Raw genomic sequence first — 24,953 nt, forward strand, 5'->3', positions numbered from 1 at the left:
ACATGAGTTTGGCCAAAACATCCCTATTTTCCTCTCCCATTGATAATAGAAAGCTTGTCTTCAGAAACTACTGCAGCACTTATATATACAGTATTTGCAAAAACAACGTGGACAACGCAGGTGAAAAAAATGGGAGAAAATATGTACAGTGGAAAGCATGAAAGATGACATTTCCAATGTGCTGAAAAAATTTTAAATTCGTTATGACATAAGTTATAACCAAGAAAACGGGACAAGCATTCAGGTTTATACAGATCCACTGCCAAGTTGCTTTTACAAATGCATGTCCACTCATAATTATATGGATCAATGAGTTCTACAGACTTAACTAATGTAGATTTCTGAGATATATAATACCTTTTCCAACGTGCCCTTCCCGAGAAAGCGAGAAATCATCCTCCAAAAACTAACAAAGAACCATGGCATGCTTAAAATGAAGCACTTTGCCAGACGCTCTGGATAGTAAGACTACATGAAAAAAAAAAATCTAGAAATATTAGATACTCATATAATGTAATGAATTTGTCCCGATCAGTGAATAACCATATATACTCCACCAGATTGTGCCTTACGGAATAAAAGTTTTTGAAGCAGTCTTTATTCTGATATGACCTAAAATGTTTTCAACATGGAGTCAAACGCATTTTCTAACATACTCAGTTTATGCCTTTTCTTTTATATGGATAGTTATAGACAGAAGATCTCCCTGCCAGGAAAGAAGAAATAAAACGTGATGCAGAGAGAGAGAGTGTTTTATTTTTGTTAAATAGATTTATTTACTATTGCCAGAGAGTCATGTCAATGAATGTAGGAAGAATTTCAGGTTTATTTATCCAGGCTATTCCTGTAATTACATACAGAATATTATCTTGGGATCATCTCTCTGAGCATATACTTTGACTGTTTCTTTTTTGTTTCCTTCCAACCCTCTTCACAAGTCATGGCAAGCCTTCTTTGAAGTATAAGTTGCACCACCGAGTATAAGCTGAACTAGATGTTGCCCTTCATGGAATGGAGGTCTTTTGAGCATGCTTTTTTCAAGTTGGACTTATTTTGTTTTTATTAGCACCAAGGTCACTATAATAGATTTGGTCTCAGCCTAGTTTTTTGAAGAATCTCCCTGATAGGGGAAAAAGGAGACAGCATGGGGAAACTATTTAATTTTTCCATAAGAGAATATTATTATTTACTTGCAGATGAAGTTGCAACATGCCGGAAAATGACTTAATACACCGTTTTTTTACTTCTGTTTTATATGTTAACCAGCTAGTATAAATAGGTAGTCCCTCTCCCCTTTTTAGCATCCATCAATCGAGTCAGAGTGGTGCAGAGAACACCAAGTGAGGAGAGCTAGAAATAACTCCTATACGGGTTTATTAAACTTAGGGTGTGGTGTGTGAGAATGGGAGTGAGTGTGATATAATTATTTGTAGTGATTGTGTGAACTAGTATATTTATACTACTATTGTGCAATAATTAGTGGTATAATAACCTTGGTTTAGCACCACGCTAAGCTCATTAATTATAATTAAGTGGTATTAGAGCTCCGCTAAACTCAACATAAACATGCCGTTATAGAAGTATAAATTAATAATAAATCCAGCTCTTTGAAGTAAAACCTGCAAGGTGGAGTTTTTGGCATAGCTGTATGTTCCATTTCCACCGTTCATAACTGGCAACGATCCCAGCAATCCGATTTCTGCTTTGTTGCTCATCGATCTTGGTGTGGTTTGAGGAGAAGTGAAGCCTCGATCGAGCATGTATTTATTCTCGTTCTGTTTCTCTCTAGAAGGTTTAGTCAAGCGACAAGACAAAACAGTTACTACAAGGTTTGCATAGTTGATGCTTTTGGTCATTTTCCATTTTGGACAGAGTAGCATACCTGCTTATTCTATTTTGGATGTTTTTGTGTGACGCATTTCTTTCTATATACTCATTTTCCGTCAATTTGTATATTTTTTTTCCACCGATGGTAAAGATATGCATCAACAAGCCACCTTTCACGCGCACCGATATTCGTTCTAATTAATTCATATTTAAATAACAAAAATCCAGTCAAAATTTGAAACCATATGCTTTTATTATATTTAGGAGTGTGGTTGTGGTTATTTTTTAAATTGTTTTTATTTAAAAATATATTAAAATAATATTTTCTATTTTTTAAAAATTATTTTTGATATCAACACATCAAAATATCTGAAAACACTAAAAAATTATTAATTTAAAATAAAAAAAATTTAAAATTTTTTAAAAAATATTTTTAAAACGTAAAACAAAACAGAAACTAGATCCGGTTAGATTTGATTTAAAACTCCAATGATGAGGAAGGGACTAAATTAGTTATGGACCAGAATCGTCTATTATTAACCACCTAAGAGGATATATATATATATATATATATATATATATATATATATATATATATATATATATATATATATAATATTTGATTTCGTTGAAAACAACTCGAACACTTCTACTAAAATGATGTGGGAGATGATTATTCTGAAGAAAGAACATGCGATAATAATTAGATGAGTTACAAGGGGAAAAAAAAAACCTTTATAGGATCAACCGAACCTACCGCTAGTAGTTCGCTGAAAGATCACAAATGGTCTTCGACTTCTACTAAGATCCTGTTTGGCAACGTGTTAACATTCGTGTTTTTTCAAAAACGCATGAAATGGGCGTTTAATTACAAATACTGAATGTTTCAAAACATATGCTTCCCGCCATTTATACGTGGCAGGACCACGAGTTTTCAGAAGCAATATTTTACAACTTTTTTACGAGTTTCTTCACTTTGCACTATTCATCTTTTTTTTTTTTTTTTTTGCAGTTTGTTAATTTTTTTTAAAAAAACTAGTTTAGAGTGAATTAAATTCACTCGTATTGTGATGTGAACAATATTTTTTTTCATGAAAAACTAGTATAGAGTAAATTAAATTCACTCGCACTGTAATATCAATTTTATACCAGATAATATTTTATCTGATTTTATTACACGCTCACAAAATTATAAAAACTGTAGTTTTTATCTGCTGAATTTTGTATGTAATGGAATTATAAATAGTTTAATGGAATAATAAAAAATATTTTATATCAAGTATTATTTATTTCATGATGTGATAGGAGAAGTTAATTCTACTCTATTTAAATTTAAAACCATCAAAATATATATATATTAAAATTATTTTATAACCTCAATTTCAAAAGCATTTTTAACTAAACACATTAAACTATTTTTTTTTCAACCTCAATTCCAACCACAGTTTTAACCAAACACCTATTTTTTCAAACCAACCTCAACTAAAAGTACTTTTTATAAAACAATTTTTTTCAAACCACAATCACAACAGCTACCGCAATACCAAACACACTCTAAGAACATCTAATCAACAATTAAAAATGAAAAAATAAATAAAGAAAAATCTAGGAAATAAAAAATGACAAGTGTACCAATCTTCATGAGTCGGTTTTATTGAGAAAAGACAAACAAAAAAAGTCTCTTCAATGCCTATTGAACGCTATATATATAAAAGACAAACAAAAGAATTTAATTTCTTCCAACGTGCTGCAGCATACATCATGATGATCGATGTTTTCTGAATGCCACTTGGCAGGTGATGGGATGGCATTTACAATGACACCGAGAAATTTCCATAGAAAAAGGCAAACCAAACATTTATTCAACAACAGAAGCTAGAAATATATCTCCAGTTCTGATTACAGCTTTCATATATTATAATCACTGAAAATTAACGTAAACCAATAACAAACCACTCCTCACAGCAATACTGTAGGCAATACACACAAATAACAGTAAGCTAAAGACAAGTAGTCACACAAATATCAAATACGTACGCACATGCTTTGAGTTTTATAGGCAAATAAATATATACTTCGTAATAAAAGAGGCGACGAGCACGCCTGCGAGAGGACAGAAGAAGGGATGTCTTCTAGTCTCCGATCTCTACATGAAAGCTCGCCATTCGTTTGAGCTGGTGCACCAGTGATGTCGTGCCCTTCTTAATCTCAAAAAGTTTGTCATGAACACACCAGGGAAAACTGAGGAAATGAACTCGATCCATTCCCTCGTTGTAGAGGCCCCAAAAACGAGGATGATATGTGACGTGGTACCAAGCTGATGCCTTTCGATAAACATCATCAGGGCTTTCCTCTGAGCCCCTCTCGTTGAACCAGGCTCTAGCTTGCTTCCTCAAGGAACTTACAGAAAAATTAATGCCTTCCAAGTCCCTTTTCTTATCAAAAGATCTTCCCATTCTCATGATGCAACTACCGATTATTTCAGCCTCAGTTTTGATCCCGTAATAGTCCATCATGTTCCCCAGCTTGTTGTCGTATTCACTTTTGTAATAGAAAGCCTCGTTGATATAATCCTTAAATCCATCAACTTCCATGTCAGGGTCATAAGACCACGTTGCCACTTCCTTAGTGAAGGATTTTATAGGACTTGTGTCCGGTGCGATGTCTTTTACTGCTCGAAAAAGCTTTCCAAGTACACGCTGGGATACATAGGTAGTACATTTATCTGCAGGCTTCTCCATAAAATCTGGATATTCTTTGACGCGTAGTTCTTTAGGAATTTTAGCAGGCACACCGGTTTTTGGGAAGTCAACAGCGATTGAGGATAGCTGAGCAAGCTCAATACATTTTTCACTTCTTGCCATGTCAGGCTCACTGTCTGCAAAGACCACGTGAGCAGTGCAAATGATCCCTAAGCTGTCGTTGAGTAGGTAATCTGCAAAATACTCCTGAACTTCCTGCAACATTGCAGTAAACTAGTCAACGCAAAGGGAAAATGTCTCTACAAGTATACGAATCAGATCTGTGTGTCTGTTTATAATTCTTTCCAGAGCAATGACGAACTACCCAAGCAATTAATGATATTACAGTTCAGGAAATGATTCCTGTGCTCATTTATGCGAAAATTAGAAATGATGTGAAGAACATCTGAAACAAAGGATTAAAAGTGATTGCTTGTTGAAGATTAGTAATTAATGAGACGCCTTTGATAAATGTTAACACACTTGATTGAATAGTTACCTCTATTGTAACATCGTGGTCCAAAATCGTAGTTTGTGGTGCAGTATAATCCATGGGTGGAAATTTCTGAGGAGGAATGAGATCGGTATCCCAACATACAAAGTACACATCTCCATCTAGATCACTTCCCGAGCATTCATTTGTATGAGGTCTGATCAAAATTTTACTACTATCAGAAAGCAATGTATGCATAGAGACATATAATGCATAACAACGAGAATATTTAAGCCCGTGTGCAAGAGCATGCCTACTACAGAAGATTCAAAAGTACAATTAAATGATGTTTTCATTAGCAAAGCTAGGAGTTTCCCAAGAAACAACAAAATAAATCTTGCAGCATGTAGTTAAGTCTGACTGACAAAAAACTATAAACGTAGAAGTTGAGAAGTGTTCGTTTCAACCAAGTCCAGAAAGAATGTGGAAGGCACAGACAACAGGACTTCTGTAACAAGTTCCAAGTTGTGATGCTTCAGAATGTTTAGTGCAAATAAGAGATTTTAAAAAACAATAAGAAAATAAGAAATTTACCTCTTTCCTTTTTGGGGGAAAACGATGCAATCCACCATGTGATGCAAAGCCGGCACATCCACAGCCTTTAAGATCTGCACGTCTCCTGGGTGTAGACAGGGGTTTTTCGCAACAACTATCTTTCCCTTAACAATCAGAGTATCTTGATCTGTTTTGCCACCTTTGAAATGATCATATGACTTACTAAGTCTAGCACGAGAATACTGGACAAATGCTTGACCATATTCCAACGTCCTGGTTTCATCCAGACATCCCGTCATTGCTCTTCCTTCTGGAAAAAATATTCTTGATTTTGTCCGCATATCAAGCAACTTCGATGCGCGGAATGTTTGCAGCATCATTGCTAGAAATGGCTCTGCACCCGGCTTATAACCGCATGCAAGCATTCCCTTCAGAACACGTGCGTTCTCTCCACCAGCCATCAACTCAAGTGCCTCCTGTGCTTTTATTGGATCGGTTAAAATAGCATCTAGTTGAGCTATAGCCTCCTTTTGCTTCCTCTCAAAAACTTGATCTTCAACCCCAAGGGTAGATAAAAGAGTGATCACTTCACGATTGAGAAAACAAGCCCGATACTTGGTCCAATCCAAAATATCCAAGCTAGTGTTAGTTGATTTGTACTTGGACATACTTCTCCTCAGTGACAATTTCATTGATGAAGTAGGATCAACAGCCACAACACCTTTGTAGCCTCCGTACCTAATCTGAAAGGCAGAAGGAGTAAAACTTCTAAGGCGAAGTTTCTGAGCTATGCTATCTGCCAATTCTGCTGAAATTTTCCCAATACCATCAGAGAAAACATAGTTGACTCCACCGCTTTTAACCTCTATATCAGGAATAATTTCTATTTCATGCCTATCAATGTTGAAACTTTCCCTCGATGAGCTGAAAGACTGGCCAAGCCTTGCAGCATATTTGGCCACATTCTTTATTTCACGAAAATCACCCATCCATTCTCTAATGTCTGCTGCTGTGAGCCCAGGTCTAGAAGCAAACATCCAAAGAGAACTCTCCCGTACTTGACTCTGTGAGAAACCAAGAAACTCAAACTTCTTAGATCCGATAGTTATGCCATTTCTTTGAACTGACAGTATCCTTTGATAAATGCTGGTTTGCCTCCCCTCAATTGCAGAAAATGTCCGTGGCGATATATTTGTAGAAAAAAGTTTATCAAGATCCTCGTCAACAAAAGAAACCCGAAGAAAGTTATCAATATCACCAGGATATTTGCGTAAAACACGATTGGAGAGATTCACTTCTGGGCCACAGAAGTACAATTTAGTAGGGGTTATCTGAACCCTACGTAAAAATACCAACCCATCATCTACAGCAATAGCAGGTGGTGTAGGAAGTCTGCCAGTGGTGAGGTATTTCTGGTATTGCTCCCGGAGCCATCGTGCAGGATCATAACAGCATTCCTTCAAATGACTTAGCTTCTCAAGGGCATGTTGTATGTATGCATGCGCAATACGAATTTTAGATGGATTGATCAGACGAAAGAATCTTGCATCAAGTGCTGGTCCAGGAAGACAACCATGCTGGACCAAGGAATTGACTTTAAACACAATGTCATATGGAAGTTCAGATCCTTGAGCTGCACTCAAAATAGGAACAAGATCTGACTTGCAACAGAAGGTTGATCCTTTTTCCAGAATGAAGTGGCCTTCATCTTCTTTGTAACAGACAAAATTTTCCTGAAAATTCGGAAGTTGGCTGTTGGGCGGAAGCTCCAAGCACAAAGCAGAAGATTGGCCTATGCAGTAAGATGGAGAAAAATCAACATCTCGAATCCACTGATCATCAGTAGCTTCCTTAAAATTGCTGAGCTTACGCGTGTCTTTCTTAAAAATCTTGGGGCCTCCGAGCATCTACCAAACGAAAGAGGAAGAAGGTGTTAAACAACTATTACACGAATAAACAAAATAAACATTTTGTAAACTCAATAAATAGAACATACATACACAAGGTTTTCCCCACAGCATTTGAGAGTTGTTATTTCAAAAAATGAAGGCTTGAACTTTCTACAATCTACTCATCATGAATTCATACCAATCTTAATTATACGATACAGGAAATTGTTGGCATGTAGCACAATTCATTCAGCAAGAAATCTTTGTGTACGTCGAACTTTCATCAGTTATCCAGCATGAAATGGAATTTAAAACATTTCAGAATTCTAATCAGATTCACAGTATCAAAATCAGGAACAAAACTCTCAAGTTTTCCAAACTTTGAGATATAAAACAACAAACACTTTCATGGAGGAGTCATTTCATAGCCAGAGACAAACACTACATTTATGTTAGAAGTGGCTTGAATCAGCATCTACAGTCTATTTTATTGCTGATAGAGTTTTTCTTCTTGTTTTTTTTTGGCTAAGTTGGTATAAGCTTACGAACATCAGCTGGATGTATCTTATGCCTAGAATAGATAATTGTGTGTAAGGGTTGCTAAATACTACCTAGAAAAATATGCAGCATGTGAGTCATGGCTCCCATAATGATTCACAAATATACCATTTAAAACACACAACTTAACATTTGATAATTACCTTGAAAGAATCTAGAGAGGAATTTAAACTATCAAACCTGGACGAGAAGATATTTCTTAGTTTTTCCACGAGGTCGATGCAGCTCAATTTGACAAATGTTCTCATATGATAGCTCGAGCTTGTAATTTTTTGAAAGATGCGTCAGAAAGAAATGGAATTTCCTCAGTTCAACACCAAATTTTACCGAAACATCTTTTTGAGTCCAAAGAACTGAGAATTTTTCCTTTGAAACCTGACATCCGAAGTGCAGTGTTATGTTATCCATGCTATACTGAGTCTGACAGGCCTTTCTCATTGGAACAGTATCGCGATACACATCCCGCGCTTTCAGATAAGAATTACCATACCATAGACCTTCATCATCTAAGGACTTGAGCTTGATATTTTGAGCAGCTTCACTGGTTGTGAATTCAACTATAGCATTTGTTCTTGACCCTGCACTTTTTGGTTGTGCAACATGAACAGCTACAACTGTACCTTCACCAGAGTATTCTTCCAGAAATTCCTTTATGTCATCTGGAGGTTCAACAGTAGGAAAACCATACAAGCTAATTGTCTTTGCCATTGTCTAGTCAACTTTTACTGCAGTTCATAGAGCACTGAATTAGTAATGCATGATCGTACAGTACCTCAATTTTGATTGGAACATAATCAGATTTGGAATTTTTGGAATTTTCATACATGGAAATTTTCCAAACATGCCTTGAGGTTAATTAAAAAAAATTACTTCTTCATATGCTAAAGCAGTGACTGTGCATGGGAATGACATGAGAGGTTTGTATAATAACAGAATAAATACAGAGTGTGTATTTAAGAATACAGTTTGTTGGTTTTCAATTACCGTAGAAAGCCGATGATTCTCATGGGGTTTAAGAATACATTTGATTGGTTTTCAAGAAAAGAAAACAACTGATTAGATGCAGCTTGATTTTCAAATACATGTGTAATTTAATAGGAAAGTTAATAGTGATCATGAGCTCTCTAGGCAACCCAGATTCTTGGAGAAGAAGAAAATAGATCAGGGTGACTATATATTAACACCATTACAAATTTAAGACGGGTCATTAAAAATAAGAAAAGTAGACAAAACCAAAAGAAAGATGCATCTTTTTCCCTCTCCATTAACTGATTTTTCATGTGAATTGTTTCAGAGACATAAAAATCAACACAAGAGCGTTGTAAGTTGAAACTAACAGCAATCCTAAAAGGTAGAAGTTAAATCCAGAATTTCAAGAAGCAAATGTATTGCTTCTGTTCACTCACTTGCTAATGAAGTATCAAACAAAATGTTATCAAAACTCTCCAACGCAAGCTTGTTACAACCTATTAGACGGATCCAACTAGCAGATTAGAAGGAAAGAAAGCAAAACATACCCACAGGATTAGGCGAGAAGGTAAGCGGGTGTTTTCCTTAAGTAGAGACAGCTTAGACAGTGAGTTTCCTGAACAATTAGAGAGTACTAGTCAAAAGAGGAACGTATGTTTTGCTAGCCAGAGCCCAGAGAAAAAATCCAATAAATAATTAATAATGAAACCTCTTTGTCACACGTTGAAATCAAAACCACACCAGTATAGCACAACCTTAAATATTAGATAGAAATGTTTGTGTAACAAACTCAGGAGTGATGTTTGTCCGTGGAACAAGAAGGGAGAGAGAGCTAAAGAAATGAACAAGGTTTTGTTAATTATACATGTACAGAAAATGACAAGTCTTACCAAGAGGTTGTCGAGATTAAAATAAATCAGCAGGCAGGCCTCTACCATGAAAGAAAGCAAGAGCACTCCTAGAGCGCTATATATAGGCTTTTTACCCCCGAGAAGTGCAGACAAAGGAAAGTGCAAATACTGTTTGTAGTCGATTGCGGGTAATTTTGATAATAATTATTTTTTAAAGGGTTATTTATTTAGAAATATATTAAAATTTCTATTTCTATCTTGAAATGTTGCAACCTTATAAAGAACTAATTGAAACTATTTTATAAATTTCATTGAATTAAATCTGATCGTGGATGTTTTTTTATGTCCAAAGTACAACCCTAACAATGCAGGTGATAAGAACAGGCTTGTTAGAGGGGTTGTTGAATTGAGACTAATGGTGGGGAGAACATTGATAAGGGTGGGATACTTTGGGTAACTTTGCTTAATTTGGTAGTTAGGGGATTTAATTGAAACTGATGCTATAGTTAGAGGGTCGATTTGAAGTTTTCACTGTTGTTAACTCATATATATTTATGCTGATGGACGAAAGCTTACGTAAGCACAACTGTGGGCCCAGTAAACTTCTTAGCACCTCCTATCACCCATGGGAATGACACGTTACGGGATCCTATTGGTTCAAATAGATGTCTAACTTCAACTTTTGTCCTATGAAACGAAAAAGCAGCGAACTAGAACTGTGCTTGAATTCTCTTTTTGTAGTTTGGCGGTTAAGTTGCTTGCAGGTGCCGGCGTGCTTATCTTCCTCTGGGGGTAGACGAGGAAAATCTATTGTCACAGCAAGAGCAAGCACCACAGCGTCACACCAGAAATAGCCAGTGGTATGGGTGCGCGTCACAGAATCTCTATGTTTTTTTTTTTTAGACATGGCAAATTGATTGGATGTTAACTCAAACTCTAAAAGTTCTCGAAACTTCTACTACATTATTATGACTACTGTTATTATATTGCATGTATGTACTTAGGTTTGCCGATAAACCCAAGAACATAACTATAATAAGTAATCATCAGAATTAATTGTGTGGAATAAGGATGACTGTACAAAAAGAAAAAAAACCCTCTAGTACAACGATTTTATAGTCCATGAGTATTTGTTTTTATTTCATAATTAATTACATTTCTATGAGCACTAGCCTTCTCCCAAATCTCCAACATAAAGGCTGGGCAGGATATTTATAATTTAATTCCAAATAGAATGATAAAAAAAAATATAAAAACACTCTTAATATATAGTGAACACAGTTTTTAAGCGTGTTATTTCTATTAATTTTGTTTTTCCAGTGTGCTACAACAATACTTTTTAATTGAAACGCCGGCCAGTCAAATGGAAAAGCCATATCTGTGCTGTGAGAGCCTCCTCCTTTTGCAAGGAAACGCGCGTGTTCCCCACAAACGATCTTGAATCAATGGAAAGTAGCCCAGAAAAGCAACAGTAATATTATTCAACTTCCCTTGCCATGGAAGCAGAGAATGGATACGATGGGATCATCCGATGCTTGACCCAAAAGTCTCGACGATGGAATTAATCTTTGGAATGACCCTTGCGTCGAAGGCAGCTCACGGAATTACTCCTAATTAGCTCCATGAACTTGTGTGGCAGTCAGGAATTTGGATGCGACTTCTCCGTAACTGCTCGCTAATCGAAAGTACTGGGCGCTCAGTCCTTTCGAAAACGCTTTATGATATACCCGGGTGGGCCCCAGGCTAGTGATTCAAGCTTCATTCACTGTTAGTTCTTACTTCCTAGTTCTAACATATTCCTTTACACGTATTAATTCTGCCGTGAATCAGAATTGTCTTTTCCTCAAGTAAAGAGATTTTTTGTTTTTTATTATTATTTTTTATATATATAATTATCAAGTTTAGATATGAATAGATTAATCTTTTTACATAAATAAAATATTATTTAATTTTAAAAAAATAGTTGTGCTTGGGTTCTCCATGCTCTTTGCACTTGCCGCTTTGTCCGAATGCCAAACCCCGGCATCTATTATGGCTCACGGTATTATCTTTATTTTTGGGCAACGTATATAGCAAAAATATATTGGTTTTTGTATCGATGGACATTTTTTTCTTTTTTTTTCCTTTTTCTTTTTTAATTTCAAAACAACCTTTCAATTTATTTTAAAACAAATAAATACAAGGAATGCCAAAATTATTTGTTGTTAAATAAATGGCGAAATTAATAAAAATGTGGGACACAATATGGGTGGTGAACGGTTTAATAGAACTTTGATACAAAGACAATAACATTCAAATCAAACAGGCCTGCAATTTCATCCTTGTCTCAACGTTTGGAATAATTTATAAAATAAGATTTTCTTAATGAGGTCGTTACATTACAACAGAGGATCACTTCTAGTAAAAGTCTACCATCATAACAAACTAAAAGGGTAAAAAGTTTTAATTTTGAAGTGGAAAAAAAAAAAAAAAAAGGAGGGCGAGGATGCTATTTTATTTTGAAGTTGAAACCCTAAGCACCTAGATCCCATCATCCACTCCACTCTTTGGCAACGTCAATGTTTTATTTTCACACGAGGATGGGCCGCCATCATTATCTTCAACTATTCCCAGCTTTCCTGCTTGATTCTTCCCATATTACCAGTTAAATTCTCAAATGTCAACCACTCCAGACAACATTTCTGCAATAGCATGGCATTGATCCTTTACACATTTTGCAAAAACCTTCTTAGGTGACATCAAATCACCTACTCGGGATTAACTGCCAATCCAATGCAAACATTCTAAATTATGAGACCTCTCAAGGTTTTCAGAGCATTCATGTACCCTTCCTCATTTCATGGCAATCCTAAGTAATTGACTCCAATAATTCTAGGGAAGGATGTTTTACTAATTCCCCACAAAATGAATTTCAGTGCAAAGCCAAACATCACTGATGGTTGCAGACACGTAACAAACACCAACCATCACAGCAAGCATTCTTTAACTTTCTCAACTAGTTTGGTTCAAACGTTAAACATAGTTTCTCAAGGTCTTTCCCACAATAATCCATCGTTACAATATGCACTGTATCCGCCCAATCCTGTTTTCACGATCAGGATCTCTTTATTGTCATAACTTCATAAGCCAACATAGAACCATTTACCAAACACCAAATTCTATAAACAGTATATGGATAAAGACCTCATCCTGAGTTCGGCTGCTGAAACTGCTTCATCAGTTCTTCAGATTATATTTTGATTAAGAGAAAAAAAAAAAAACAAGGCTATTTTGCTGGCATGCAATGCAAAGCTCAATAAATCACCTACTCGCTGACAAGTATTGTGCACACATGCCTGCTTTCGTGCTTAATTTGAGAAGATGAAGATTGATAGGAAATAATGACATGTTAGAAATTGATACCCTATAAGTCTATTTCTATATTTGACAAAATTTCTAACTTCAATGGGCTATCATAGGTTACATAAAAGAACAAAATCTCCTCCAAATGCAACAATTATGGTGCAAGCCACCCTGTCAACTGAAAACATCACACATGCCAAGCTAACAAACCTAAATGCTCAAACTTCTCAAGAATTATGCAAGAATGAATATCCTCATCGATAGACTAGAATATAGATTGTTTTAAATCACCTTATCTCACCAAATTGAATAATCCATCAAATGAACCTCACCACTAAAGCAAAACAACAGACTATAGCAGCATCTCTGCAATCTGAATAGCATTAAGTGCAGCTCCTTTGCGTATTTGATCACCACAGACAAATATATCCAGCCTGCTTGACACCCAGCAATTAATGACCTTGGCAAAAAGGATAGACAACAATTAAGCAATAAAAGATCCAAAATTAGTCTTACCCTTTATAACCATCTTGCGACACATCACGACGAATCCTGCCAACTGCAACATCATCTTTGTTTGATACCTCCAAAGGTGTAGGAAAGTGATTAGATGCTCGGTCATCAATAACCACCACCCCAGGAGCACTTTTCAAAATATCTTTTGCTGTATGCTGTGCATTCAAAAAAAATTACCAAGAGAAGTTTTATACAAGTCATAAATCTTCTTTACAATGAGTAACTAGATCAAAAACAAAATAAAAACTACCATAGTTCTAAGTTTGTATTTGGCCAAGTGAGTGATTAACCTCGTCAATGGGCTTCTCAAATTGAAGATTAACACTTTCAGCATGTGCACGCATGACAGGAACACGTATACATGTAGCAGTGACTTTAACATTCATATCATTCTGAAAAATTGACAAAAAAAAATGGAAACATTTTAGAAAGGACTAAACCATAATCTTATTAGATATAAGCGCAGTAAAAAAATAACCTTTAAAACTTACCCAGATCTTTCTGGTTTCTTTAACTAATTTCATTTCCTCTTCGTTGTACCCATTTGATAGAATAGGAGCATTATGTGAAAACAAGTTAAAAGCATACTGCAAATCACACATACTGGGAGGTTAAGTTTGAACTCTTCATAGGACATGAAGAAATTTTAATTACAATGTTGAAGTTATTGCGCAACAAAGACGAACCTGTTGCTTAAAGATGTTGCAAGTGGGTGGTTTTCCTTCCAAGACCTTGCAAACATGAAAAGAAAGGAATTAATTTATGTGAAGATAAACAACAACACCAGTTATCCCAGATAAACATGAAATTAAACAAACTAATTGATCAAAGATAACAGAATTATATGGAAAGCAGAAACCTCACGAGTCTGCAACTCAAGCTCTTCCATTGCAGCAGCACCAGCACCACTGGCTGCTTGATATGTACTAACAACCATTCGTATCACCTGCCACATCAAATGATTCAGCTGGCATTTACACAAAAAAATCCAGCACCAAAAACCTCTCAAGGTTTTCTTTTTTAGAACATAGAGTATTAAATCTCGCTTAAACTTTTTTTAAGAGAACTGAATCACCCTTAACTAAAGACAATGATTTGCAGATGACACTCAGATAAACAGAATTCTAAGAAGAGATAAACACATCATAATATAAATCATTAAGTCATATCAAATAATTTGTGTTTGTCAATGAGTAATCAATAAGCGACCAATTACGATAAAAAAACACTAACATTTCCAAGCAATGATCATGGAGTGCAACAAATACAAAAACTTAACAAACTCTACAATAACGTTACAATTCATTACCTTGGCATGCTTATGCAAAGGAGTAGCAGCCATCAAGCAAATAATAGTTGAACAATTTGGATTGGCAATCAAAGCACCCTTTCCCGTCCCAACTTTAATCCCTTCCATAGCCTCTGGATTAACCTCAGGAATCACCAAAGGAATCCCTTCTTCCATTCTAAAAGCCGAGCTATTATCCACCACAACGGATCCCTTCTCCACTGCCACCGGCCCAAAATGCTTACTAATAGACCCACCAGCACTGAAAAGCGCAATATCAACCCCATCAAAGCTATCTTCAGTTAGCTCTTCAATCGTGTAATTCCTGTCTTGGAAAGTGAGCTGCTTGCCAGCAGAGCGCTTGGAGGCCAGCATTTTAATGGAGCGGTAAGGGAAGTCACGGTCAGAGAGGACAGAGAGAAATTCTTGACCGACAGCACCAGTGACACCAACCACAGCGAGAGAGGGGGCGTTTTCTTGAAGGGCCATGCGTATTCTTGAAGGTGAAGTGAACTTTTTGGGTTTAAGGGAGAGTTTTGTGAAGAGGTGAGTCTGGCTGGTGGGATGAGTTAGAGTTGCCATGTTTTTGGGAACGGAGAGATTGAGAGAGAAGCAGTAAAAGTGAGATGCGGCTGGCAGAACGAAAGGAGAAGGGTTGGAGGAGACCTTGCCTTGGACAGTTTCGATACGATAATGAGTGTTGGTGTATGGTGTCCTTTTGGTTTTTGCCTCCCTTTTATATAATATATATTCGTTTTTCTTCTCACCCGCATTCAATGCTATGATCGAGGAAGCAAGGAGCGAATTACATTTGATTAAGGACCGTTTGTTTGATTCCTTCTGGAAATTCTATTATGAATATGTTTACTTTCATAAAATAATTTTTTATTTTTCATATCTAGTTTTTTTAAAAAAAAAATCTATATAAAAGTTAAAAAAACATGTTTATCAAGTATAAAATTTCCAAATAGAAAGCACAAGGGTTTTCTTGGCTTATCTTAAAAATAATAGAAGAGATGAATATACAAGTTTTTTTTTTATAGAGGAGTTTTAGGAAAAAAAAAAAAAAAAAAACTATTCTACTTATTTTTGGAGAAAAAAAAAGTTTCCATCTATAACTTTTTTATTTATCCTAAAAATATTTTTTCATGAAAAAATTAAATAAACATGTTTACTAAATAATTGTTTTTTAAATAAAAAATTACCTTGTTTGAAAATAATAAAGGAATGGTCATAAAACATTAACTAAATCAAGCAGGACCCTTATTTTTATTATAGAAAATAATAATTTTGATGTTTTGCGATTTTTCAAAGAAGTGAATAATTAGAAAATATCAATTTAAACACGAATAATTTCCTAAGAAGTGGAGAACTTTTTTCATATTTGGTGTATACTAAAAAAATCAATTACAAATTTTAACATATAACGTGCAAAATAAGAAAAAATGTTTTATATAGCTTGAACCAAAAAAAATATTTAATTATAAATAAAAGCACAACATAACCTGAAAGAAATTTAGCCTAATTATTATTTATATTATAATTAATATTGCAAGTTAAACATTTAAAACAGTAATAAAAAAAGGAGTGAGAAGTAGTATAGAATGAAAGAAGTAGTACAGATTTCTCTAGGTTAAAATTCTGGAAAACAGTTCGAATTAATGGTATGAAAACAAACAAAAACGCCATTGATAGTGGCTAGTGTAATGTTGCAAAGCAAGAAATATATGTGAATTTGCAACCATAATGGATTGCTGGAGAAATTTTATCTTATTTTCAATTGTAACTTACAAGCACTGCAGCATATGACTGCTCAACGTTGACTAGCATCCGTTAAATTGGAATTAGCTACTTATCCAACGTTGATGTTCAAGTATCATATCCATATATATATATAGCATCTGTAAAAGCTGCCTCTGTATTAGCAGCTATGTTCTATTATGAGGATCAACCCTCCAATGGTGGCACTGTCACATCTTGGAGAGCTACTAGTGTTGCTCGACCACCAAGCTCTTCTGGCAAGACTTCTTCACCAATCTCCTTTACAAAACATTTTCTTTCTTCGTCGTTGGTTACTATCACAATCTGCATTCATTACCACAAAGCAAGCCACCCAGCTAATTTAATATGGAACATAAGTAATGTGTCTTCCTGATCTAGCTTGGAAAATAATTATTAATTTATTTGTGTTCTTTCTGGTGTTCAAAGTGAATACAAGCTATAAATGCAACAAGAGGTACCGATCATTCACAGGAAAAAGAGAAAAACCAGCTTCGAAAATATAATCTTGATTCTGAAAAACGAATCCATTTCTACCAACTTTGATTAAAAACACTAAAAAGATTTACATGAGTTTGGCCAATAACATCCCTATTTTCCTCTCCCATTGATAATAGAAAGCTTGTCTTCAGAAACTACTGCAGCACTTATATATACAGTATTTGCAAAAACAACGTGGACAACGCAGGTGAAAAAAATGGGAGAAAATATGTACAGTGGCAAGCATGAAAGATGACATTTCCAATGTGCTGAAAAAATTTTAAATTCGTTATGACATATAAGTTATAACCAAGAAAACGGCACAAGCATTCAGGTTTATACAGATCCACTGCCAAGTTGCTTTTACAAATGCATGTCCACTCATAATTATATGGATCAATGAGTTCTACAGACTTAACTAACGTAGATTTCTGAGATATATAATACCTTTTCCAATGTGCCCTTCTCGAGGAAGCGAGAAATCATCCTCCAAAAACTAACAAAGAACCATGGCATGCTTAAAATGAAGCACTTCGCCAAACGATCTGGATAGTAAGACTACATGAAAAACAAATCTGCAAATATTAGATACTCATATAATGTAATGAATTTGTCCCGATCAGTGAATAACCATATATACTCCACCAGATTGTGCCTTACAGAATAAAAGTTTTTGAAGCAGTCTTTATTCTGATATGACCTAAAATGTTTTCAACATGGAGTCAAACGCATTTTCTAACATACTCAGTTTATGCCTTTTCTTTTAAATGGATAATTATAGACAGAAGATCCCCCTACCAGGAAAGAAGGAATACAAAGTGATGCAGAGAGAGTGTTTTATTTTTGTTAAAAAGATTTATTTACCATTGCCAGAGAGTCATGTCAATGAATGTAGGAAGAATTTCAGGTTTATTTATCCAGGCTATTCCTGTAATTACATACAGAATATTATATTGGGATCATCTCTCTGAGCATATACTTTGACTGTTTCTTTTTTGTTTCCTTCCAACCCTCTTCACAAGTCATGGCAAGCCTTTCTTTGAAGTATAAGTTGCACCACCGAGTATAAGCTGAAGTAGATGTTGCCCTTCATGGAATGGAGGTCTTTTGAGCATGCTTTTTTCAAGTTGGACTTATTTTGTTTGTATTAGCTCCAAGGTCACTATAATATATTTGGTTTACGCCTAGTTTTTTGAAGAATCTCCCTGATAGGGAAACAGGGAGACAGCATGGGGAAACTATTTAATTTTTCCATAAGAGAATATTATTATTTACTTGCAGATGAAGTTGCAACATTCATCTCTAGGTTCACAAGCAGACTGAACAGAGTTTTCAACTAAGGAAATATGGAAGATTTAGATTTTAGTAAAATGTGCTCTCTAAAAAATGGCTTCATTCTCTCATCTCCTCATTTAGATTTTATTAAATCGGGCTTTTTTTATTACAGAAATGTGAAAAGTTTCCATGAAATTGGATCTAAAAATCAGACTTAATTGCAGCTGTCTTATCCAGGCAATACACCTTTTTCTTTTCTTTCAGTATCTGGTGAAAAAGAGGTGAACACTTTCTTCTGTCTCTTTGTTATCAATGTTTATAAGTGTATTTTGGTATCAATTCACACTTAATTGATACCCATTTTGCATGGACAACACATCTCCATAAGGGACTTGAAAATAGACTCATTAAAGATACAATGGGAAGCTCTCAACTATTATCCAAAATTTTCTTTTCCCACATTCTCCATTTCCTTTATAATATTAAAAATGTTTTCCTATGTCTTTTCATTACGCAAACTCTGGCTCTTAGGCTCTTTTCAATTGCCATTTCCAGATGGAATATTTTCTAGCGGTCAAAATTATATATAAAATAGTTACCTGCAAAAGTTGAAATCCAGTGATCATTCCACGAGCATCAATGTTCTTGTATGAAATATGCTGCAGATCAAGGATGGCAATCAACTTCTCATTTCCTATTTCTCTTCCTTTGAATGAGCTGAAACAAGATCAGAAAATGCATTATGGAAATGATTTCTTGACTCTTTATGCATTAATATATCACCATAGACAGAGTAAATAAACTTTGGGAAGCATACTACATGAAAATATGACATGCGTGACAATTTTGAAAAAGAGAATGTTATATAGCATAGGTAAATACATTAAATAGACTTGATATGAGGAATTATGTTTCACAGGTACCCAGATCAGAGTTGCAATCATTGCCAGCAGGAATGAGATTCAAGAAATAGATCAGCGTGCAAAACACTTAACAACTAATTTCAATCTACCTCTTTGGATTCCTAGAACAACATGCAAATGCTGGATTCTATGTTTTCTCAGTCTAGGCTATATATTTGAAATTCTATTAGGATATTGAACTCTTCATCTAGAAATATCATGACCTTCATCTGAATGGACATGTTCCTGACACATGGACTAGGCACTACTTCAGCAAGCCCTTGCCCCAACTGCCTTTACATGTATATGCCAATTAGATGACAAAAGTCTACTGCCAGTGGTTTTAAGAACATTAGTCACAAGCAATGATGATTTTATTATCAATGTTTCCAGTACCATTTTCATTCAATCAGAATATAACGAAATGAGCAAATAGCATAAAATCATGGCTGTAAGCAATCATAATCTTTCTCAAAATATAAAATCATCAAGTACCAAACCATGATACAAATTGGCACTTAGTTTAAGAATGTGCTTCTTTTGTAGATTTGTGGACACGTGTAATATGAGAAAACGAGGAACTTGCAATCCCTTTGTCTATTAGAATAGATAACGTAGGGCAACCCCTAAACAATCACACTCCTGTATCATTAAACCATGCCTGTAAATGACCCCAAACTGGAACATCTAATCATAAATTTCTTACCACATTCATTATTTAAAGTAAATGGTACCTTGCAATAGTCTTGTCTAGCAAATGAACAACGAACTCTGCACCAAGAGCAAAACAAAAATGAGTTGAAGGTTCACTTGCCAGTTTATCAAGATAATGAAAGAAAGAAGTTGAACTTGTTCCAATTATTGTTTCCTTTAAATGTAAGCCTTGGCTCAGAATGAAAATACAGCATGCTGAGGCTGCTCTTTGAATAGATAATCAAGGCTGCATTTCAGTTCACCTATCCTGTTGTTGTTAATTTAGTTCATTATACATCATTGCTCTGAGCACAAAGCACCTCTGACCAACCCATTTGTACATGCTGTGTGTGTTCACCAAGAAAGGAAAAAGTAAAAGCACAGATGGCTTCCTGACGCACATATATAGGGTAATGAGGTGGGGAATTTGTTTATACATTCATCTGTTTATTGGGATGGAACGGAAGCCATTCCTGTGCAAACGTTCTAGGAAGCAGCTTCAGAGTAGCCTCGAACAAAAAGACAGCAGTCCACAGTTTGCTTTGGCTAAGCAAAATAGCAGTGGACACAGAATAGATTGTTGTGAGAATAGAAGAAACATTATCAGGTCAAGCTGCCAGTGCATGAAAATATGAGAATGGAGGTTCCTTACTGAAGGAGATTTTCAGATCAGAATAAATCTCTTGAAGAACAACAGGTGACTGATGGAAGGCCTGTGGAGACAAAGAAACTTAAAAGAAAAAATCTTTGAGAAAAAGTACTTCTCACCGATGAAACCACGTAATGAAACTACCTGCTCCCACTTACTATAACAACAAAATCCCAACAAGTCAACTGATTCATAGAGCTTGACTTCCATAATTCTATCATTTAAAAAATAAACAAGTTGCTTGTTGAAAATAAATATTGCTTTTCGGGGCAACTAGAATACTATTAGGTCCACCATGCCCTTAAATAATTTCACCACACTTTATTTATTTCCTCTATGGTGTTTTCTAGTTATCAGATTGGAGCTTCTTTAGTTAATCGCCCGAGCTCCTCATTTTTATAATGAAGGGTCCCATTTTCTAGAGCATTTCAAATAATTACAACTAAAATAAGAACATTATCTTTTAGAAAAGGCACTCTTTAACTGTCCCAATTGCTGTCATATAACATAAGCATAACTTCTTTTTGGCAGTATACCTCCAGCATATAGCAAGTAAACTACCAGATGGAATCATCCAATATTGAGAAAAAACACACACCAAGAAGACTAGCTATTTTAAAGCCCCATGATTCTCGGACAGCAAACAAGTGATACAGTCCAAAAGTCCTACTCATCCACCCACCTTTATGTCACAACTCTCTCTCATGGAACTGTTCTCGATATGTTCCATAAAAGCGACAATCTAGATTGAAAAGTATCACGGCACCAATCAAACCGGAATTTTAATCACTGAGACTAAACCTTAATAACATGCATTTGAATACTATTACAAGGTAATCATTAATCAACTGTGATTAAAACAGTACAATTATAGGAATCAGGGTAATTACTCTTAAATTGGAGCCGATCCTTGGAAGGAAAATGCTTGTTTGCTTTGACGAGTAATACTGGATATCCATCCTTTGACAAACCATGCAAAAAGACCTTTCTTGGTCCCAGTTCATCTTCAACTTCGGAATCTGGGATAGACCCGTTTGGCACAAATGAAGCCCTCCATTTCTGCCACTCTACAAACAACTTTGCTGCCTTTGCTGGGTCCATTGATCTTGAAATCAAGAACCTCATCAGTGTTGGGTCCCCATACGTCTGCAAATGCAAACCCGAAAAATCAAGAACTGTAAAGAATTGAACTTCAACTAGAACAAAATAAATTATCTAGCAACACGCATGCAATGACATTCCACGACTATATACGTGTATTAGACTTGGTGCATTATGTGAAAGGTATGTACATCAGTGGAAGAACCAAGCTTTTGAACTGATTTCCTCAGCTGGGTCAGTGCAATTTCTTGTTGGGTTTTGTCCATTAGCAGCCTGTCTGCTTCGGCTTCAAATTGAGACCAGGAGAGAAAGGTATGGAATCGGCTTTAAATTCAGGTTAGTTTAAATTATATAATGAAAATAAAAACTCTCAAAATACAAATATATTGATATGTTTGGATATCTTATGCGTTGTAAATATAGTTGCATGTTAAATTACAAATATAATAATAAATTATCTAATATTGCTTTTAAAGTTTGACTCTTGTCGCATATATTTAGTAAATATCTATAGTTGAAAAATCTTGCAAATAACTTTAGAAATAAAGTTTATAGATCATATGTTATATCATATGACTGAGAAAATAATCAAACAAGGAATCGTTGAAAGAGACAAAATATATATATATATATATAGTTTGTCAAGTTTGGAAATAAAATGTTAGTTGCAGTTATATAGCAGACAATTAATAAAGATCGGCTTAATGACTTGACCTTCACAACCTATAACTTAAACCGGATGAGATTGATTTTTTATTCGGATTTTAAAATTACAATAGTAATTATTTTTATTTATACGTTGACTCAAGTCAACCCGTATTGACCCTTCCAATTGTGATCTAGACCTTTCCTTAGTTAACTCTTAAATCGAGTTTTAAAACTACAATAATAATAATTTTATCCTTACACTGACCTTCTTGATTTGTAACCCTAGTCTTGCTCTCGTTTTGATCAATGAATCAAGTTGTAAAACTATAATAATAACCATTTTTATTTTATATTGACCCGGGTTAACCTAAGTTAACTCTCCTGACACGTGACTTGGACCTTACCTTGGATTGATCATCGAGTTGGGTTTTAAAACTGTGATAATAACTATTTTTATCTTTACATTGATTTTGGTCAACGGTCAACCCACTCGCGAGTTGGGCCTTGCCCTAAGCCGACTTATGAATTGAATTTTAAAACTATGATAATAATTAATTTTATTTTTACTATCTCGGGCTTTGCCCTAAATTAACCCCGAATTGAGTTTAAAAACTATAATAATAATTATTTATATCCCTTTATTGTCTCAGTAAATTAAATTTTTTTTACAAGTGTCACAATCTAATTTTAACCCCTGTTTTTTAAATATTAAAAAAAAACACATAAATCTCAAAAATATATATTTTCAACACAATTTAGCCGATTACCGGTCATTTTTTAATTTTCAACCCTCTTGCTTATTTCTGCGTTTACAAGTTTTTTTTTAAAAAAAAAAACAATAAAAAAAAAATGATGTATCTCCCCTGCCAACTCCCACGTGAATTAAGGAAAAAAAACAGAGAGTGGGCCCAGTCCAGAAGAAAAACAAGAGGGAGCAGGAAAAATAATAAAGTGAGTTGTTGGAAGTTTTAAAGAGACGAAAGACTTTTGAATGGAAATAATTGAGAGACAGGAAAATTAAATGGGAGGGTCCATGGTTGAAAAAATAAAAGAAAAGGGCTCTGCGTATTTAAAGATGACAGAAAAGCAAGAGAGGGGGGACTCGGATATTTTGCAGGAATTGTTTTTGCGTTTTATTTTTTTTTAATTTTAAATTAATATTTCTATATTTTCATAGCATTTTAAAATATGTTAATATTAAAAATATTTTAAAAAAAAAAAAACACTATTTGAGCTGAAGACCGCCCCACTCCCCTTCTCTTTTTGTATTTCAGCACTTCAACTCCTTCTCTTCTTCTCGGTACCAGCAGCAGCCAAGACAGCACCACCCGTGACAGCCTCCACAACCAACATCAGCTTCATCTTCCATTTTTCACTCCACCAGCAACTCCATCTTCTACCTGTGTCATCCATCACAAGACAGCCCTCAACAACCCACTCCAGCCTTGCACAGCCAAAAAAAAAAGAAAAGAAAAAACCGCTTGCTGTGCTGTGATCCCCCCCCCACCTCTTTTGCTGGTAACGTTGAGGCTCACCGTCGGCAGAGGAATAACGAGGGAGGAAGGGCGCTTCAGATCCACCAGGCGTGAGCCCAAGCGCCGCCGGAGGGGTGGTGGGTGGTGCCCACGCCCCGCCACTGTTCCTGAAGCTCCGGTGAAGCCCAGCAGCTCCTCTGGCTATTCAAACCTTGTCCAGAAGGTGTTCTGCAAATTTGGAATGATTTTTTGTTTATTATTGTGTTTATTATGTAAAAATGTGTAATTGTTGGGTGTGTGTAAATCAGTAAAAGAGATGGGGGGGTGTCAGTGTGTGATGCATGGCTTTATTTTTAGCATTAGATAAAATAAACAATACAAAAGCAAATACAAAAAAAAAATTCTTAACCATTTGTTTTCTTAGAAAAGTTTGTGTTATGGTAAAGCTAAAAAAACCTTTTTTTGTGTAATTTAGTTTTTGCTATATTTAGCATGAAAAAATAAAAAAATAATTTTGCACGTCGTAGCATTGTAAAGTTTTTGGCATTTTAATTATTTTTTTCTTGTTACATGTATTTTGAGCTTAATAAGAGATTTATGAAGCCTATTAGGAACTTAATCTAAATAAATAATCTATTTAGCCTGCATTAAAAAAAAAACCATCTTTTCAGATTAGTAATGCTGAGAATTATCAAATAATAAGAGATCAGAATATTTTAGCATGTGAGTAAATTTAGAAAAACATAATTAACGTTAACCTTTCATTTGAAATGATGTATTAAGGATGTTGAATAACTTAGTGCTCGAAACAATAGAACTAGTGTTAATTTTGAGATTTTTTATTTTTTTTTCAAATCCACAATAATCCAATCCTGGACTCGTTGGGACGATGTGTGACAACAAAGATTTATCAGGGATAAAAAATAAAAAATAATATCATTTAAAACTTGTTTTTTTAATACTTTCTATTTTATTTTAGATA

The 24,953-nt window shown here is 35.0% G+C and overlaps 4 protein-coding genes across 11 annotated transcripts in view; all 4 read right to left on the reverse strand.

The window, feature by feature from the left end:
- LOC7459099 (probable RNA-dependent RNA polymerase 1) overlaps window positions 1-9,910 on the reverse strand; it is a 24,710-nt gene extending 14,800 nt beyond the window's left edge. Inside the window, exons 1-2 of one of the 2 annotated variants that reach the window (XM_052456094.1) lie at window positions 9,863-9,910; window positions 9,521-9,588 (exon numbers count right to left, since the gene is read on the reverse strand). The gene's annotated coding sequence lies outside the window, so the exon portion shown is untranslated. The remainder of the gene's footprint in view (window positions 1-9,520; window positions 9,589-9,862) is intronic. The other variant, XM_052456093.1, reaches the window with a different exon arrangement.
- LOC7459100 (uncharacterized) overlaps window positions 1-15,613 on the reverse strand; it is a 20,232-nt gene extending 4,619 nt beyond the window's left edge. Inside the window, exons 1-7 of one of the 5 annotated variants that reach the window (XR_008060221.1) lie at window positions 14,991-15,558; window positions 14,541-14,627; window positions 14,368-14,412; window positions 14,173-14,268; window positions 13,972-14,073; window positions 13,682-13,836; window positions 13,376-13,599 (exon numbers count right to left, since the gene is read on the reverse strand). Coding sequence is in view for 4 of the 5 variants with exons in the window: in XM_002315814.4 (XP_002315850.4) it covers window positions 13,518-13,599; window positions 13,682-13,836; window positions 13,972-14,073; window positions 14,173-14,268; window positions 14,368-14,412; window positions 14,541-14,627; window positions 14,991-15,551 (1,128 nt within the window). In the remaining variant the exon portion in view is untranslated. Of the gene's footprint in view, window positions 1-13,190; window positions 13,600-13,681; window positions 13,837-13,931; window positions 14,074-14,172; window positions 14,269-14,367; window positions 14,413-14,540; window positions 14,628-14,990 lie in introns of those variants that run through there. The other 4 variants (XM_002315814.4, XM_052456097.1, XM_024610218.2 and 1 more) reach the window with 4 other exon arrangements.
- Window positions 1-22,283, reverse strand: part of LOC7459101 (sec14 cytosolic factor) — a 22,831-nt gene extending 548 nt beyond the window's left edge. The window contains exons 1-6 of one of the 3 annotated variants that reach the window (XR_008060222.1): window positions 22,040-22,283; window positions 21,638-21,893; window positions 20,140-20,176; window positions 19,103-19,220; window positions 17,676-17,786; window positions 16,860-17,054 (exon numbers count right to left, since the gene is read on the reverse strand). Coding sequence is in view for 2 of the 3 variants with exons in the window: in XM_002315815.4 (XP_002315851.2) it covers window positions 16,917-17,054; window positions 17,676-17,786; window positions 19,103-19,220; window positions 20,140-20,176; window positions 21,638-21,893; window positions 22,040-22,114 (735 nt within the window). In the remaining variant the exon portion in view is untranslated. Of the gene's footprint in view, window positions 1-16,695; window positions 17,055-17,675; window positions 17,787-19,102; window positions 19,221-20,139; window positions 20,177-21,637; window positions 21,894-22,001 lie in introns of those variants that run through there. The other 2 variants (XM_002315815.4, XM_024610162.2) reach the window with 2 other exon arrangements.
- On the reverse strand, window positions 3,666-9,910 carry LOC18109877 (probable RNA-dependent RNA polymerase 1). Its single transcript, XM_024610070.2, has 6 exons — window positions 9,863-9,910; window positions 9,521-9,588; window positions 8,184-8,728; window positions 5,596-7,463; window positions 5,068-5,218; window positions 3,666-4,784 (listed from the first exon to the last, which is right to left on the reverse strand). Exons 3-6 carry the CDS (start codon window positions 8,709-8,711, stop codon window positions 3,960-3,962), a joined length of 3,372 nt encoding a protein of 1,123 aa, XP_024465838.2. The 5' UTR covers window positions 8,712-8,728; window positions 9,521-9,588; window positions 9,863-9,910; the 3' UTR covers window positions 3,666-3,959.
- Window positions 22,284-24,953: the final 2,670 nt, after the last annotated feature.

This window comes from Populus trichocarpa, chromosome 10 (genome assembly GCF_000002775.5).
Source record: "Populus trichocarpa isolate Nisqually-1 chromosome 10, P.trichocarpa_v4.1, whole genome shotgun sequence".
Taxonomy (NCBI): domain Eukaryota; kingdom Viridiplantae; phylum Streptophyta; class Magnoliopsida; order Malpighiales; family Salicaceae; genus Populus; species Populus trichocarpa.

What these genes read in the sequence shown, in the direction of transcription:
- LOC18109877 (XM_024610070.2), bottom strand. Translation starts at nt 8,711, where the DNA reads ATGGCAAAGACAATTAGCTTGTATGGTTTTCCTACTGTTGAACCTCCA. An exon ending in AGAAATATCTTCTCGTCCAG is followed by an intron (nt 7,464 to 8,183) that starts GTTTGATAGTTT and finishes TTCGTTTGGTAG; the next exon opens with ATGCTCGGAGGCCCCAAGAT. An exon ending in ACCACGATGTTACAATAGAG is followed by an intron (nt 4,785 to 5,067) that starts GTAACTATTCAA and finishes GCAATGTTGCAG; the next exon opens with GAAGTTCAGGAGTATTTTGC.